Source organism: Ranitomeya variabilis, chromosome 1, assembly GCF_051348905.1.
Source record: "Ranitomeya variabilis isolate aRanVar5 chromosome 1, aRanVar5.hap1, whole genome shotgun sequence".
Classification (NCBI taxonomy): Eukaryota; Metazoa; Chordata; class Amphibia; order Anura; family Dendrobatidae; genus Ranitomeya; species Ranitomeya variabilis.
The window spans coordinates 605,684,910-605,704,016 of record NC_135232.1 but is presented as its reverse complement, the minus strand read 5'-3'; the positions used below and the strand labels follow the sequence as shown (position 1 = coordinate 605,704,016).

The window sequence follows — 19,107 nt, the reverse complement described above, 5'->3', positions numbered from 1 at the left end:
AAAGTTCTTATTGTAGTGTGTTTGACAACTGGAGCAAATGTCTCATCATAGTCTTCTCCATATTTTTGAGAATACCCTTTAGCTACGAGTCTTGCTCGGTATCTTTCAGCTGTGCCATCTGTTTGGTATTTAACTTTAAAAATCCATTTACATCCTATGGTTTTTCTTCCTTCTGGTAAATCTGTTAGTGTCCATGTATTTGAATCTTGCATGGATTTAATTTCTGTTTCTGTTGCTTCTATCCATTTATTAGCTTCTTCTACAGGAAGGTTAGATATGTCTTCCCAAGAGGTAGGCTCATAAATTTTTCTTGTGCTTGTCTTGTATGAGAGACGTTTTGGTGGTTTTCCTTTGTTCTCTCTCATTGAACGTCTTGGTTCTGTGTCTGTTTGTAGTTGTGATTCTTCACTTTCAGTATTTTGTTCTTCATTAATTTCTGCTTCTTTCTCATCAGATATTTCTTCAGTTGTGTCACTATTGGTTTTCTCATTTTTTGTTTCAACTGAAATCATAATGTCTTCTTTTAAATCTTCAATGAATGTCACACTGTTACTCACCGTAACTCTGTCTGTTTTGGGATCTAGGATTCTGTATCCTTTGCAATTTTCACTATATCCAACAAATATTCCTTCCATGGATCTGTTTTGAAGTTTGGAACGTTTTTCTGTTGGAATGAATATAAAAACTTTACAACCAAAAACTTTTAAATGATTGACACTTGGTTTCATACCTTGCCACAGTTCATATGGAGTTTTCGTCAGTTTTCTGGAAAAAAGTCGATTCTGTAGATATGTAGCTGTCATTGCTGCCTCACCCCAATATTTCTCTGGTAGTTTGGAATCCGTCAGCATACATCTTATCATTTCTGTTAGAGTTCTGTTTTTTCTTTCTGCTACTCCATTTTGTTCAGGTGTGTATGGAACCGTTTTCTGGTGTTCTATTCCATTTTGTCTTAAGTAGTCTTCTATTCTGTGACCTGTAAATTCACCTCCATTATCACTTCTGATGACAATTGGCTTCCTTTGAAATTTGTTACTTGATCTTGTTACATAGTCTACAAGCTTATAAAAAACTTCACTTTTGTTTTTAATTAAGTATGTGACTGTGTATCTTGAGTAATCGTCTATAAAAGTCAACATGTATCTATTGCCTCCTGATGTGGTCACTTTCATGGGTCCACATACGTCAGTATGCACCAAATCAAGTGGTCTTTCACTTTTCATCTCACTTTCTTTTGGAATAGATACCCTTGTGGCTTTGGATTTTATACAACATTCACATCTTATGGTAATTGAGCAATCTGATATCTTTAAATCTTTTGTCAATTCTTTTCTCTGTAGTTCCCGTATACTGTCAGGGTGTCTATCTCCTAGACGTCTATGCCACATGTGAATACAGTTTTTGTGATCATGTGTACATACCTTCATCTGTTCCTTTGGTGTGTCAAAATGATATAATTGTTCATCTGCTTTGACTTTGGTTATCACCTTGTTTCCTGCAATAATTGCACACTCATTGTCTTTGAATTTCACTGTAAGTCCTTTTGCTGTTAAACGTTTCACAGATAATAATCCACCTTCCAATTTTGGAACATACAACACATCTTGTACAAGTATCTTTGAATCTTGCCCGAACATGTTTGAACAATTTAGCATACCTTGTCCGATACCTTCTGAGGTTATTTTGCTTCCATCTGCAAGATAAATGGCTTCTTTCTTATCTAAATCAAGATCAGTAAAGAAATTCTTGTCACTTGTCATATGACTCGTTGCTCCTGAATCAATAAACCAACCAAGTGATGATTTCTTGTCTGTTACTTTAAATGTGCCATTATGTTGTAATTTTTGTTGTTCTGCTTTCCATATGGTACAGTCTTTCTTTAAATGAACTTTTTTCTTACATCTGAAGCATTCTCTTGTCTCTTTATTATAAGGTTTTTTGAATTCTGTAGCTTTAAGAGTGTTTTCACTGTCCTTTTCAGTAGAAGAATCATTTCTTTGTTCTTTTCTTCTCTGATATTCATCTATTAGTCTTGTTTTCACAAAATCTAATGTAATGTCAGTTTCTGGTCTCGTCTCAAGGGCATTTATCAAGGCTGTATACGAATCTGGTAAACTGCACAACAATATAGCTGCTACATGACTTTCTTTAACATCTTCACCAATAGATCTTAGCTGTGATATCACTTCCATCATTGAGAATATGTGCTTCTGCATATCGTCATTTGCACTCAATCTCATACTGTAAAGCTTTCTTAATAAAAATAACTTGTGATTCAAGCTAGGTCTTTCATACAGTTTTCTTAATGCTTCCCACATTCCCTTAGCTGTTTCTTCATTTCTTATATGTATTAATTGAGCATCATACACTAATAAGCTAATGGTGGCTTTAGCTTGTCTATTCTTTTTATCCCATGTCTGATTATCTTGATCTGGTCTTGCTGTAACAATTACTTCCAATAGATCATCCTTAGATAACAACATCTCTACTTTGAATTTCCATAACTGATCATTTTCACTATTCAGTTTAGCTACTGTACATTTCAGTTCTGTGTTACTCATCATCTTTATATCGTCTTACTTGTTTAGAGAGTTGTACTGAAGATATTCTCCTGTATGTCCAGCTCCTGGGATCATGAATTCCTCTGTCACTCTGTATTTATTTCCTTCTGTTTACAGAGCTTATCTGTGTGCTCCGTTATTATCTGGGGTTATAAACCAGAATCCTTCTGCCAGGGCTTGTAGTACAGACCTGTAGTGTCTGGGCCCATAACCTGTTGCAGAGTGCGTCTTCTTGCAGTCACGCTGTAGTTACGAGAGCTTCAATCAGCAAGATATCTTGAGTAAACAGTATTTACTTCATACTGGATAAACATGAGATACAATTCAGTGTCACATAATCCGTGCACTGACACATAACACATTCAAGAAGAAGAAAGAATAATCAGGAAGTAAGAAAACAACCAACAACTGAGAGCTTCCCTCCCCTCATTACAGCAAGTATATAACTTTACACACTATCGCCATCTGCTGTCTGGTTAGTGTAAAGTCCTCCTTTCACTTATAATAAGTCCTAATCTGTTGCATATGCCAACATTGTGACTATCCATCATCCTCTTTATTACATTCCAGTGGTTTTCAATGGGGTTTAGGTCTGGAGATTGGGCTGGGTTTTGATGTGGTGGACACTTAATTTTTGCCAGAGCTGTGTACAGGATGGAGATGTGCGAGCATAAGAGACGTGTACAGTACTGAGACATGTAGGTATAAGAGACGTGTACAAGATGGAGACATGTGAGTATAAGAGACGTGTACAGGATGGAGACGTGCGAGTATAAGAGACGTGTACAGGACGGAGACGTATGAGTATAAGAGACGTGTACCGGATGGAGACGTGCGAGTATAAGAGACGTGTACAGGATGGAGACGTGCGAGTAGAAGAGACGTGTACAGGATGGAGACGTGCGAGTACAAGAGACGTGTACAGGATGGAGACATGCGAGTATAAGAGACATGTACAGGATGGAGATGTGCGAGTATAAGAGCCGTGTACAGGATGGAGACGTGCGAGTATAAGAGACGTGTACAGGACAGAGACATGTGAGTATTAGAGACTAGGGTTGAGCGACTTTCATTTTTTTAAGATCGAGTAGGGTTTTGGGAAACCCGATTTTGTCCAGAGTCGAGTCGAGTGCAGTCGGCCGATTATCGCTAAAAGTCGGGGATCGACCGAAACACGAAACCCAATGCAAGTCAATGGGGAAGCATAGTCGGCAGTGAGTGGAGGCCAGGAAAACACCTACAGTGCCCATTTTAATGCCAAAAACATCCATTCTTGTTTCTGAAGCTTGCCAATCTTAATTAACTGTATAATAATAGTTGGGCATAGGGAATTGGGGGAAAGTTGTGGGGGGAGTAGGGCTGGCTCAAGTTTTTCGTGGGCCCAGGAAATGCGGACTACGTCACGGCGGTGTTGCAGGGAAAGGTAAGTATTTAAAAGTTGCAAGTGCTGTGATCCTGAGCAAGCAGGGGGGGCCCACTCGTTCGCATTGCCACTGGCACAGGGCCCCTCAAAGTACGGCGGTGTGTTTGCATGGCGGGGGCGCCTCCCACCAGCAGCGACACTTTTGCGTACTCTGAGGGGCCCTGTGCCAGTGACGTCGCCAACGAGTATGCCCCCCCACCTGATGAAGGAACCTGCACTTTCATCTGCACCTTCCTCTTTGTCCCTGTGTAAGGTGGTATAACATGCGGGAAGGGGAACCTTACTTTCAGCAGGGACAGATTCTGGCTGTGTAGAGTACAAGGGGAATGTAGTGGTCTAGGTCAATGTACCAGCAGACTCATTTAGCAGTGGCTGGGCAATGGGCAGGATGAGGAGGAAACAGATATAGGGCCAAAGAATAAAGTAGGCTACATGCAGTTCAAAATTGGTAACAGGACTAAACAGGCGGCATTGCTTTGTTCAGTGGAGTAGCAAACCCAAGAGCAGCAGACACTGTTTCAAGGGCCTAACCACACTAGTAGGCCAAATGCAGTTTAATATCTGATAGTATAGGGCGAAAGCCAGAATGTGGAAGCTCAGCTTTGTTCAGTTGAGGACAACACCAGGGAGGGGCAGACACCTTTAGTAGGCCGGAAAAGCCTATTGCATTTTTTAAAATGGTAATTTGGAGCAGAAGGTTGAAGCTCAGCTTTATTTACTTGAGGGCAACACCAGGGAGGGGCAGAAGCCGTTAGTAGGCCCTAACCACCATTTTTTTTTTTTAAACCACATAATGAGAGCCGGAAGGTTGAAGCTCAGCTTTATTTAGTTGAGGACAACACCAGGGAGGGGCACACAGACAGACACCTTTAGTAGGCCTGAAAAGCCTATTGCATTTTTCAAAATGGTAATTTGGAGCAGAAGGTTGAAGCTCAGCTTTATTTAGTTGAGGGCAACACCAGGGAGGGGCAGAAGCCGTTAGTAGGCCCTAACCACCATTTTTTTTTTAAAACCACATAATGAGAGCCGGAAGGTTGAAGCTCAGCTTTGTTCAGTTGAGGACAACACCAGGGAGGGGCAGACACCTTTAGTAGGCCGGAAAAGCCTATTGCATTTTTTAAAATGGTAATTTGGAGCAGAAGGTTGAAGCTCAGCTTTATTTAGTTGAGGGCAACACCAGGGAGGGGCAGAAGCCGTTAGTAGGCCCTAACCACCATTTTTTTTTTTTAAACCACATAATGAGAGCCGGAAGGTTGAAGCTCAGCTTTATTTAGTTGAGGACAACACCAGGGAGGGGCACACAGACAGACACCTTTAGTAGGCCTGAAAAGCCTATTGCATTTTTTAAAATGGTAATTTGGAGCAGAAGGTTGAAGCTCAGCTTTATTTAGTTGAGGGCAACACCAGGGAGGGGCAGAAGCCGTTAGTAGGCCCTAACCACCATTTTTTTTTTTAAAACCACATAATGAGAGCCGGAAGGTTGAAGCTCAGCTTTATTTAGTTGAGGACAACACCAGGGAGGGGCACACAGACAGACACCTTTAGTAGGCCTGAAAAGCCTATTGCATTTTTTAAAATGGTAATTTGGAGCAGAAGGTTGAAGCTCAGCTTTATTTACTTGAGGGCAACACCAGGGAGGGGCAGAAGCCGTTAGTAGGCCCTAACCACCATTTTTTTTTTTTAAACCACATAATGAGAGCCGGAAGGTTGAAGCTCAGCTTTATTTAGTTGAGGACAACACCAGGGAGGGGCACACAGACAGACACCTTTAGTAGGCCTGAAAAGCCTATTGCATTTTTCAAAATGGTAATTTGGAGCAGAAGGTTGAAGCTCAGCTTTATTTAGTTGAGGGCAACACCAGGGAGGGGCAGAAGCCGTTAGTAGGCCCTAACCACCATTTTTTTTTTAAAACCACATAATGAGAGCCGGAAGGTTGAAGCTCAGCTTTGTTCAGTTGAGGACAACACCAGGGAGGGGCAGACACCTTTAGTAGGCCGGAAAAGCCTATTGCATTTTTTAAAATGGTAATTTGGAGCAGAAGGTTGAAGCTCAGCTTTATTTAGTTGAGGGCAACACCAGGGAGGGGCAGAAGCCGTTAGTAGGCCCTAACCACCATTTTTTTTTTAAAACCACATAATGAGAGCCGGAAGGTTGAAGCTCAGCTTTGTTCAGTTGAGGACAACACCAGGGAGGGGCAGACACCTTTAGTAGGCCGGAAAAGCCTATTGCATTTTTTAAAATGGTAATTTGGAGCAGAAGGTTGAAGCTCAGCTTTATTTAGTTGAGGGCAACACCAGGGAGGGGCAGAAGCCGTTAGTAGGCCCTAACCACCATTTTTTTTTTTAAAACCACATAATGAGAGCCGGAAGGTTGAAGCTCAGCTTTATTTAGTTGAGGACAACACCAGGGAGGGGCACACAGACAGACACCTTTTGTAGGCCTGAAAAGCCTATTGCATTTTTCAAAATGGTAATTTGGAGCAGAAGGTTGAAGCTCAGCTTTATTTAGTTGAGGGCAACACCAGGGAGGGGCAGAAGCCGTTAGTAGGCCCTAACCACCATTTTTTTTTTAAAACCACATAATGAGAGCCGGAAGGTTGAAGCTCAGCTTTGTTCAGTTGAGGACAACACCAGGGAGGGGCAGACACCTTTAGTAGGCCGGAAAAGCCTATTGCATTTTTTAAAATGGTAATTTGGAGCAGAAGGTTGAAGCTCAGCTTTATTTAGTTGAGGGCAACACCAGGGAGGGGCAGAAGCCGTTAGTAGGCCCTAACCACCATTTTTTTTTTAAAACCACATAATGAGAGCCGGAAGGTTGAAGCTCAGCTTTGTTCAGTTGAGGACAACACCAGGGAGGGGCAGACACCTTTAGTAGGCCGGAAAAGCCTATTGCATTTTTTAAAATGGTAATTTGGAGCAGAAGGTTGAAGCTCAGCTTTATTTAGTTGAGGGCAACACCAGGGAGGGGCAGAAGCCGTTAGTAGGCCCTAACCACCATTTTTTTTTTTAAAACCACATAATGAGAGCCGGAAGGTTGAAGCTCAGCTTTATTTAGTTGAGGACAACACCAGGGAGGGGCACACAGACAGACACCTTTAGTAGGCCTGAAAAGCCTATTGCATTTTTCAAAATGGTAATTTGGAGCAGAAGGTTGAAGCTCAGCTTTATTTAGTTGAGGGCAACACCAGGGAGGGGCAGAAGCCGTTAGTAGGCCCTAACCACCATTTTTTTTTTAAAACCACATAATGAGAGCCGGAAGGTTGAAGCTCAGCTTTATTTAGTTGAGGACAACACCAGGGAGGGGCAGAAGCCGTTAGTAGGCCCTAACCAAAGTTGAAGGCCAAATGCAGTTTAATTTCTGATACTATAGGCCGAAAGCCAGAAGGTGGAAGTTCCGATTTAGACAGTGGAGGACAATTTGAATTAGGGACTGCAGACAGACTTAGTAGGCTGTCCCCTGTGGACCATGCATCCACCACATTAACCCATTGCGCCGTAATGGACACGTAATCTTCCGTGGCCATGCCTACAGGTCCATGCGTCTGTTGTCAGGTGCACCTTTGTACTCACAGATTGCCAGAGTGCATGGACAATGCGGTCTTCTACATGCTGGTGGAGGGTTGGGATGGCTTTTCTCGCAAAAGAAGTGTCGACTGGTTAGCTTGTAGCGTGGTACAGCGTAGTCCATCATGGCCTTATTAATAGTAAATAAAATATATAACTAGGCTCTATGAACTTTTAAATAGGTTCCAGGGGTACACGGGCAGCATTGGTGTGGTCAGTGGAGGAGTATTGCAAGTAGGGGCTGCAGACAGGCTATCAAAGGCCTAAAATAACAAACAGTAGGCAGTCATGGCAGTTTTACATCGGTTACATGGATACACAGGCAGGCACTCCAGGCAGCATTGTGGTCAGTGGAGGAGTATTGCAAGTAGGGGCCGCAGACAGGCTATCAAAGGCCTAAAATAACAAACAATAGGCTCATGGCAGTTTTACAGCGGTTACATGGATACACGGGCAGGCAGCTTGGTGGTCAGTGGAGGAGTATTTAAAGTAGGGACCGCAGACAGGCTTCAAAGGCCTAACATAAGAAAATGGGCTGGCTGTAGGCACTTTATAATTGGTTCCAGGGGTACACGGGCAGCAGTGGTCTGGTCAGTGGAGGAGTATTTAAAGTAGGGACCGCAGACAGGCTATCAAAGGCCTAACATAACAAACAATAGGCTCATGGCAGTTTCACAGCGGTTACATGGATACACGGGCAGGCAGCTTGGTGGTCAGTGGAGGAGTATTGCAAGTAGGGGCTGCAGACAGGCTATCAAAGGCCTAAAATAACAAACAGTAGGCAGTCATGGCAGTTTTACATCGGTTACATGGATACACAGGCAGGCACTCCAGGCAGCATTGTGGTCAGTGGAGGAGTATTGCAAGTAGGGGCCGCAGACAGGCTATCAAAGGCCTAAAATAACAAACAATAGGCTCATGGCAGTTTTACAGCGGTTACATGGATACACGGGCAGGCAGCTTGGTGGTCAGTGGAGGAGTATTTAAAGTAGGGACCGCAGACAGGCTTCAAAGGCCTAACATAAGAAAATGGGCTGGCTGTAGGCACTTTATAATTGGTTCCAGGGGTACACGGGCAGCAGTGGTCTGGTCAGTGGAGGAGTATTTAAAGTAGGGACCGCAGACAGGCTATCAAAGGCCTAACATAACAAACAATAGGCTCATGGCAGTTTCACAGCGGTTACATGGATACACGGGCAGGCAGCTTGGTGGTCAGTGGAGGAGTATTGCAAGTAGGGGCCGCAGACAGGCTATCAAAGGCCTAAAATAACAAACAATAGGCTCATGGCAGTTTTACAGCGGTTACATGGATACACAGGCAGCTTGGTGGTGAGTGGAGGAGTAGTGCAAGGAGTGTCTGTCCCAGTACTCCCAAAATATAAATAGATGTTAATGTCTCGCAAAACAACCAAAACAAAAAAAAAAGGTGGCATACTTAGGTACAGGGGTGGGCTCATCTACTGAGTTTCTGACATAGTAATTTGGCAGTAACTATTTAATGGTGCCAATATAGGACACAGACACAGACTACTTTAAGTTGCATCATAGATGTCTACAAATTTGTATTGTCAGTGCCAGACATTGAATGATGTCAGCGAATAGACTAAAGATTGGTGGAGCTGTGCGACATAATTTTGCACGTGGTAGAGCACATTTTGAGCTGGGGTAGGGGGGAACTCTCTTGAGGCCGGCGGGACCGCCCCAGGGCCCCTCATGTTACAACGGTGTGTCTGACGTTGGGTGCGCACCACCACCGCCAGAGACACTACATTGTACTATGAGGGACCCAGTAGCAATGCCGTCAACCAAAAGCGAGCACACCCACCTCTTCAGACAAACAGCAGTCTCACGGGTGCTTGCGCCAAGTCGCGATACCACGGCCCCGTGTGGGGAGTTTTGCCATTTAGGGAGGTGTAAACATGTCGTATGCTGTACAATCAGCTGCAGCAAATTAGACATTAGAAAAGTAATTCACAGGCAAGAGCTTTTCATAGGAAAGCTAGGTGTCGGCCGGGCAAGGTGGGGCAAAAGATTTCGAAATCCAGTTGTGGTTCATTTTAATGAATGTTAGATCGTCAACATTTTGGGTAGCCAGACGAGTCCTTTTTTCGGTTAATATTGAACCTGCAGCACTGAATACTCTTTCTGATAGGACACTTGCTGCCGGGCAAGCAAGCTCCTGCAATGCATATTCTGCCAATTCTGGCCAGGTGTCTAATTTGGAGGCCCAGTAATCAAATGGGAATGACGGTTGAGGGAGAACATCGATAAGGGATGAAAAATAGTTAGTAACCATACTGGACAAATGTTGTCTCCTGTCACTTTCAATTGATGCAGCAGTACCTGTCCTGTCTGCGGTCATAGCAAAATCACTCCACAACCTGGTCAGAAAACCCCTCTGTCCAATGCCACTTCTGATGTGTGCACCCCTAACACTCCTAGTCTGCTGCCCCCTGGAGCTCGTGTGAGAACGATCACGTGCGCTGTGTGCTGGGAATGCCTGAAGCAAACGGTCAACAAGAGTTGATTGTTTGGTTGCTAATATTAGTTCCAAGTTCTCATGTGGCATAATATTTTGCAATTTGCCTTTATAGCGTGGATCAAGGAGGCAGGCCAACCAGTAATCGTCATCGTTCATCATTTTCGTAATGCGTGTGTCCCTTTTTAGGATACGTAAGGCATAATCCGCCATGTGGGCCAAAGTTCCAGTTGTCAAATCTCCGGTTGTGATTGGTTGAGGGGCAGTTGCAGGCAAATCTACGTCACTTGTGTCCCTCAAAAAACCAGAACCCGGCCGTGACACGCAACCAAATTCCTGTGCCCCCGGGAAAGGTTCGGCATTAAAAATATACTCATCCCCATCATCCTCCTCGTCCTCCACCTCCTCTTCGCCCGCTACCTCGTCCTGTACACTGCCCTGACCAGACAATGGCTGACTGTCATCAAGGCTTTCCTCTTCCTCTGGTGCAGACGCCTGCTCCTTTATGTGCGTCAAACTTTGCATCAGCAGACGCATTAGGGGGATGCTCATGCTTATTACGGCGTTGTCTGCACTAACCAGCCGTGTGCATTCCTCAAAGCACTGAAGGACTTGACACATGTCTTGTATCTTAGACCACTGCACACCTGACAACTCCATGTCTGCCATCCTACTGCCTGCCCGTGTATCCTCCCACAAATAAATAACAGCACGCCTCTGTTCGCACAGTCTCTGAAGCATGTGCAGTGTTGAGTTCCACCTTGTTGCAACGTCTATGATTAGGCGATGCTGGGGAAGGTTCAAAGACCGCTGATAGGTCTGCATACGGCTGGCGTGTACAGGCGAACGTCGGATATGTGAGCAAAGTGCACGCACTTTGAGGAGCAGGTCGGAGAACCCAGGATAAGTTTTCAATAAGCACTGCACCACCAGGTTTAAGGTGTGAGCCAGGCAAGGAATGTGTTTCAGTTGGGAAAGGGAGATGGCAGCCATGAAATTCCTTCCGTTATCACTCACTACCTTGCCTGCCTCAAGATCTACTGTGCCCAGCCACGACTGCGTTTCTTGTTGCAAGAACTCGGACAGAACTTCCGCGGTGTGTCTATTGTCGCCCAAGCACTTCATAGCCAATACAGCCTGCTGACGCTTGGCAGTAGCTGGCCCATAATGGGACAACTGGTGTGCAACAGTGTCATCTGCCGATGGAGTGGTTGGCAGACTGCGTTCTGTGGAAGAGCTGTAGCTTCTGCAGGAGGACGAGGAGGAGGAGGAGGAGGGGGTGCGAACGCCTACAGCCAACTGTTTCCTAGACCGTGGGCTAGGCACAACTGTCCCTAAATTGATGTCGCCTGTGGACCCTGCATCCACCACATTCACCCAGTGTGCCGTGATGGACACATAACGTCCCTGGCCATGCCTACTGGTCCATGCATCTGTAGTCAGGTGCACCTTTGTACTCACAGATTGCCTGAGTGCATGGACGATGCGCTGTTTAACATGCTGGTGCAGGGCTGGGATGGCTTTTCTGGAAAAAAAGTGTCGACTGGGTAGCTCGTATCGTGGTTCAGCGTACTCCATCAGGGCTTTGAAAGCTTCGCTTTCAACTAACCGGTAGGGCATCATCTCTAACGAGATTAGTCTAGCTATGTGGGCGTTAAAACCCTGTGTACGCGGATGCGAGGATAAGTACTTCCTTTTTCTAACCAGAGTCTCATGTAGGGTGAGCTGGACTGGAGAGCTGGAGATCGTGGAACTTTCGGGTGTGCCGGTGTACATGGCAGACTGAGAGACGGTTGGAGACGGTATTGTTTCCGCCGGTGCCCTAGATGCAATATTTCCTCCTACAAAACTGGTGATTCCCTGACCCTGACTGCTTTTGGCTGGCAAAGAAACCTGCACAGATACTGCCTGTGGTGCGGAAAATGGTGGCCTTACAGTGACGGAAGGGATGTTGCGTTGCTGACTAGCTTCATTGGCCGAGGGTGCTACAACCTTGAGGGACGTTTGGTAGTTAGTCCAGGCTTGAAAATGCATGGTGGTTAAGTGTCTATGCATGCAACTAGTATTTAGACTTTTCAGATTCTGACCTCTGCTTAAGCTAGTTGAACATTTTTGACAGATGACTTTGCGCTGATCAGTTGGATGTTGTTTAAAAAAATGCCAGACTGCACTCTTCCTAGACTCGGATCCCTTTTCAGGGATTGCAGACTGAGCTTTAACCGGATGGCAACGCTGTGCTCCAACAGGTTTTGGCTTTGACACGCGTTTTGGGCCAGATACGGGCCCGGCAGATGTAACCTGTTGCGATGTTGATGCCTGCTGCGGCCCCTCCTCCACCTCCGCTTCTGAACTACTGCCGCCTGCACCCTGTTCCCCCAATGGCTGCCAATCGGGGTCAATAACTGGGTCATCTATTACCTCCTCTTCGAGCTCGTGTGCAACTTCGTCTGTGTCACTGTGTCGGTCGGTGGTATAGCGTTCGTGGCGGGGCAACATAGTCTCATCAGGGTCTGATTGTGGATCTGTACCCTGAGAGGGCAATGTGGTGGTCTGAGTCAAAGGAGCAGCATAGTACTCTGGCTGTGGCTGTGCATCAGTGCACTCCATGTCAGAATATACTTGTAATGGGCATGGCCTGTTAAATGTTTCACTTTCTAAGCCAGGGACGGTATGTGTAAAGAGCTCCATGGAGTGACCCGTTGTGTCGCCTGCTGCATCCTTCTCTCTTGTTGTAGTTTTTGCTGAGGAGGACAAGGAAGCGACTTGTCCCTGACCGTGAACATCCACAAGCGACGCGCTGCTTTTACATTTACCAGTTTCGGAAGAGGAGGCAAAAGAGCTAGAGGCTGAGTCTGCAATGTAAGCCAAAACTTGCTGTTGCTGCTCCGCCTTTAAAAGCGGTTTTCCTACTCCCAGAAAAGAGAGCGTTCGAGGCCTTGTGTAGCCTGACGACGAAACTGGCTCCACAGCTCCAGACTTAGGTGGAATATTTTTATCCCCACGACCACCTGATGCTCCTCTACCACTACCATCATTACCAGCTGACAATGAACGCCCACGACGACCTCTTGCACCAGACTTCCTCATTGTTTTAAAATCTTAACCAAAGTAACTTTATTTGTTGCTGTCAAACAACTTACACGGTGAGCTATAACTTCAGTATGATTTCAATATCCCTTAACAGGTTGGTGAGACCACAAGGAAAATCAGGCACAATGTTACACACTCTGTTTTCTGTGGCACAAAATCACAGAGATGACACACACGCAGGACTGTCACTCAAGCACTAATGTCAATATTAATCTCCCACCTAATTTATTTTTTTTTTTTTCTCAGGGAGACTTTAGAAACCAAATAATATTAAAAAAAAAAAAAAAAAAGGCTTTCTATGGCCCACAATTAGAGAGAGAGAGGTGGCACACCCAGGAGTCAAGACTGGCACACAAGCTGAGAGGGCAATATTACTCTCCCACTGTTTTTTTATGTATTTTTTGTTTTTTCAGGGAGACTTTAGAAACCCAATAATATTTTAAAAAAAAAATAAATAGGCTTTCTATGGCCCACTGAATGAGAGGGAGAGAGGTGGCACACCCAGGAGTCAAGACTGGCACACAAGCTGAAAGGGCAATATTACTCTCCCACTGTTTTTTTATGTATTTTTTGTTTTTTCAGGGAGACTTTAGAAACCCAATAATATTTTTAAAAAAAAATAAATAGGCTTTCTATGGCCCGCTGAATGAGAGGGAGAGAGGTGGCACACCCAGGAGTCAAGACTGGCACACAAGCTGAAAGGGCAATATTATTCTCCCACTGTTTTTTTAGGTTTTTTTTTTTTTTTCAGGGAGAATTAGAAACCAAATAATATTAAAAAAAAAAAATAAATAGGCTTTCTATGGCCCACTGAATGAGAGGGAGAGAGGTGGCACACCCAGGAGTCAAGACTGGCACACAAGCTGAAAGGGCAATATTACTCTCCCACTGTTTTTTTAGGTTTTTTTTTTTTTTTCAGGGAGACTTTAGAAACCAAATAATATTAAAAAAAAAAAAAAAAAAAAAAAAAAAATAGGCTTGCTATAGCCCACTGAATGAGAGATAGCACACACAGCAGTGGCACACAAGCCCTGACTGAGGCCAATATTTTTCTCCCACTGATTGATGTAGTGTTTTTGTGTTGAGGTAGAATTTAGAACACAAATCACGGAAAAAATAAATAGGCTTTCTATGGCCCACTGAATGAAAGGGAGAGAGGTGGCACACCCAGGAGTCAAGACTGGCACACAAGCTGAAAGGGCAATATTACTCTCCCACTGTTTTTTTATGTATTTTTTGTTTTTTCAGGGAGACTTTAGAAACCCAATAATATTTTTTAAAAAAAATAAATAGGCTTTCTATGGCCCACTGAATGAGAGGGAGAGAGGTGGCACACCCAGGAGTCAAGACTGGCACACAAGCTGAAAGGGCAATATTACTCTCCCACTGTTTTTTTAGGTTTTTTTTTTTTTTCAGGGAGACTTTAGAAACCAAATAATATTAAAAAAAAAAAAAAAAAATAGGCTTGCTATAGCCCACTGAATGAGAGATAGCACACACAGCAGTGGCACACAAGCCCTGACTGAGGCCAATATTTTTCTCCCACTGATTGATGTAGTGTTTTTGTGTTGAGGTAGATTTTAGAACACAAATCACGGAAAAAATAAATAGGCTTTCTATGGCCCACTCAGTGAGAGATGGCACACACAGGGATGGCACTGTAGCAGAAATGCCAATCTTAATCTCCCACAAAAAAAAAAAAAAAAAAAAAAAAAAACTGTCCTACAATTACTATCTCCCTGCAGTAATGTAAGCCAGGTATGGCAGGCAGCAATAGGAGTGGACTGATGCACAAATTAAATAAAAAGTGTGGACAAACAAAAAAGATAGCTGTGCAGAAAGGAAGGAACAAGAGGATATGTGCTTTGAAAAAAGCAGTTGGTTTCCACAGTGGCGTACACACAGCAATACAGCTATCACGGAGCCTTCTAGGGCAGCCCAATGAGCTACAGCGCTGAGGGGAAAAAAAAAAAAAAATAGCTTCCACAGTCCCTGCACACCGAAGGTGGTGTTGGACAGTGGAAATCGCTGCAGCACAAGCGGTTTGGTGGTTAGTGGACCCTGCCTAACGCTCTCCCTGCTTCTGACGAAGCGGCAGCAACCTCTCCCTAAGCTCAGATCAGCAGCAGTAAGATGGCGGTCGGCGGGAACGCCCCTTTATAGCCCCTGTGACGCCGCAGACAGCAAGCCAATCACTGCAATGCCCTTCTCTAAGATGGTGGGGACCAGGATCTATGTCATCACGCTGCCCACACTCTGCGTTCACCTTCATTGGCTGAGAAATGGCGCTTTTCGCGTCATTGAAACGCGACTTTGGCGCGAAAGTCGCGTACCGCATGGCCGACAAGCACAGGGGTCGGATCGGGTTTCATGAGACGCCGACTTAGCCAAAAGTCGGCGACTTTTGAAAATGATCGACCCGTTTCGCTCAACCCTATTAGAGACGTTTACAGGATGGAGACATGCGAGTATAAGAGACGTGTACAGGATAGAGACGTGCGAGTATAAGGGACGTGTGCAGGACGGAGACATGTGAGTATAAGAAATGTTTACAGGATGGAGATGTGCGGGTATAAGTAACGTTTACAGGATGGAGACGTGAGAGTATAAGAGACGTGTACAGGATGGAGACGTGCAGGTATAAGAGACGTGTACAGGATGGAGACGTGCGAGTATAAGAGACGTGTACAGGATGGAGACGTGTGAGTATAAGAGACGTGTACAGGATGGAGACGTGTGAGTATAAGAGACGTGTACAGGATGGAGACGTGCGAGTATAAGAGACGTGTACAGGACGGAGACGTGAGTATAAGAGACGTTTACATGACGGAGATGTGCGAGTATAAGAGACGTGTACAGGACGGAGACGTGCGAGTATAAGAGACGTGTACAGGATGGAGACGTGCGAGTATAAGAGACATGTACAGGACGGAGTCGTGCGAGTATAAGAGACGTGTACAGGACGGAGACGTGCAAGTATAAGAGACGTGTACAGGACGGAGACGTGTGAGCATAAGAGACGTGTACAGGATGGAGATGTGCGGGTATAAGTGACGTGTACAGGATGGAGACGTGAGAGTATAAGAGACGTGTACAGCAGGGGTGTCAAACTGCATTCCTCGAGGGCCTCAAACCATGAGTGTTTTCAAGATTTCCTTAGCATTCCACAAGGTGCTGGAATCATTCTGTGCAGGTGATTAAATTATCACCTGTGCAATACAAGGAAATCCTGAAAACATGACCTGTTTGCGGCCCTCGAGGAATGCAGTTTGACACCTCTGGTGTACCGGATGGAGATGTACGGGTATAAGTGACGTGTACAGGATGGAGACGTGCGAGTATAAGAGACGTGTGCAGGATGGAGACGTGTGAGTATAAGAGACGTTTACATACTGGATGTGTACATGATAATCCGAAGGGGTAAAATTGCAGTCTAATCTGATGTAAGTAGGATGGCCTTGGTCATTGGAGATCAACAACCTCAAAGCCAGGTTAGCTTTTAAATCATTTGATCTAATCTTTCTCTGTTCAAGGAACATCCAAATTGGAGATTGTTGGTATCAGCCCAATTTTAAAAGGCTCTTGGTTGAGTGGATATCAGCTAAGCGATGTGAAAAAGAAATATTTCAGAATAAAACTAAGGTTTCAGAAAATATAGTTGCATTCAAAGATAACTTATTCCACTGTAGAGGGTAGCATAAAAGTCAAGAGTGGTCATCTGCCTAATCAGGCGTTTTCCCGGTGGGCATCCCATTCTTTTGTTCACCTTTTCAGGTCCATTTGCATGTGCAGACAGCTCTTCCACTTAATACAAGACCCTCTTTGGGGTCATGACACAGTCAAACAGGACATTAGGTGGGTGCAAGCTAATACTTCTCCAGTGTCCAATGTCCATGTATCTCCTTTGCTTGTACTGTAGCCTCTGTATATCATTTTTGCAATGAGTCCCTCAGGCTGTGTTCTGTATTGAGAGCTACAATAGATGGTGGGGGAAAGGAGAGTTGTCAGCCACTGATGACACAAGTTCCTCCATCAGCTTTATGTCTGTTGTACATTACATGTGCTGCAATAATCACTAATTTATGACATGCCATAAAGTGATGACATTACTTACTAATTCTGGATTTCTGGTGTCAGTGGACACATCATACAGACGCCATCATTCCTGGTATCCACCACACACACAAGAGGTGGCTTCTAGTTGTGAAATTTATGAATTTTACTAACTGATGACATTTTCTCTCCACATTCATGATCTACAGATTTTATACTAGCACTCTGTGGACGCTTCATCCACCTCTCATCTTATTCTTACAGTTTGGCTGGTAATGGTCTGCCAGAAACGTCCTGCATCCATTTGGCTTCAGGAATATGGAATAACCGGTCCCTGAAGATACTTGACCTGTCTAATAACCGTCTGTCTGGTCCTCACTTCAGTGTTTTGATGGAGGCTCTGTCCAGTCCAGACTGCGGGCTAGAGGAATTACTGTGAGTATAAAAAATATCAGCTACCACTATTTAAATAAATAAATAAAAATTTGCATGACTTAAAATGTTTTTTATTGTTCAGATACACAAAAAAGCATACATTCATAAATAGAGAATTGGAATTGGAATTTGTGTCAGGTCCCCCTGTTTGGGATAACAGTGATTAAAGATGTTTAATCAAAGTTTTTATTTTGTGATCTTTTCTAATCATGGCATGTAATTATGTATAAGTGCATTAAAATACTCACCGATTGCAATTTTCCCCAGTTTCCAGTGCCGCTCTGGATCTTTTCCAGCCACTTGACCTGAAAACAGAGTAACGGGCTCCTACAGGAGTTTTTGTGAGCCAGAAGTCGCCGTCTCGGTGTAAGTGTATGGAGCTTTATTCTGAGGCTCCATAGACTTACTGTACATTGATAAAATTAGCTCCGCGCTACACAATAGTCCCTCTTGAGCCAGTAAAGAAGAGGAGCAGTCATGTGGGACCAGAGCAGCACTGGAAACTGGTGAAGACAGTAATTGGTAAGTATTTTAATTCACTTACACTTCATTAAGTGGGATAAGAAAATAAAAATTTGAATGTGGCTTCGTTTTTTAAGGTCTCATTCAGACATCAGTTTTTTTGGTGTATAGAAAAAAAAACGGACCAAGTTTCATCATTGATTTTCATCACATTCATCAGATTCTTCTCTAAGTTTGGTCAGTTTCAAAAGCTTTTTTCAACGATGAAAAAAACAAAGTTTCTCCACCTACTCCTGTTTATTTGGCTTATGCCGCAGATGGATTCTACAAGTCTTAAAGGGAACCTGTCACCACGTTTTTGGAAGATGGGATAAAAATAGCGTTAAATAGGGGCAGAGGTGGGCGTTACATTAGTGTGTTTGTTATGCGTTTATTACCCACCTAAGTTGCCGAAATACCTTTGCAAAGTCTCCGTTTTCGCCTGTCAATCAGGCTGGTCTGGTCAAAAGGGCGTTGTCTTCCCCCAGATTTTGCGTAGTTTTCCGTTGGTGGCGTAGTGGTGTGCGCATGCCCAAGGTCCCGAATCCTCTGCCAGGGGATTTAAAAGAGCGCGCTGTTCGTTATTTCATTGGTGATCGGTGGGCGCGGCCATCTTCCTTTGGCCGCGCGTGCGCAGAAGCGGCGCTCTGCTGGCTGTGGCTTCAGGAAAATGGCCGCGGGATGCCGCGCGTGCGCAGATGGAGATCGCGGCGGCCATTTTCCTGAAGCCGCGGCCAGCAGAGCGCCGCTTCTGCGCACGCGCGGCCAAAGGAAGATGGCCGCGCCCACCGATCACCAATGAAATAACGAACAGCGCGCTCTTTTAAATCCCCTGGCAGAGGATTCGGGACCTTGGGCATGCGCACACCACTACGCCACCAACGGAAAACTACGCAAAATCTGGGGGAAGACAACGCCCTTTTGACCAGACCAGCCTGATTGACAGGCGAAAACGGAGACTTTGCAAAGGTATTTCGGCAACTTAGGTGGGTAATAAACGCA

General features: G+C 44.6%; 1 protein-coding gene across 2 annotated transcripts in view; it reads left to right on the top strand.

Annotated features, from left to right (window-relative positions):
* LOC143770331 (uncharacterized) overlaps nucleotides 1-19,107 on the top strand; it is a 600,942-nt gene that overhangs the window by 558,012 nt on the left and 23,823 nt on the right. For both annotated transcript variants that reach the window (XM_077259855.1, XM_077259863.1), the window contains one exon: nucleotides 17,434-17,604. In XM_077259855.1, the coding sequence (XP_077115970.1) occupies nucleotides 17,434-17,604 (171 nt within the window). The remainder of the gene's footprint in view (nucleotides 1-17,433; nucleotides 17,605-19,107) is intronic.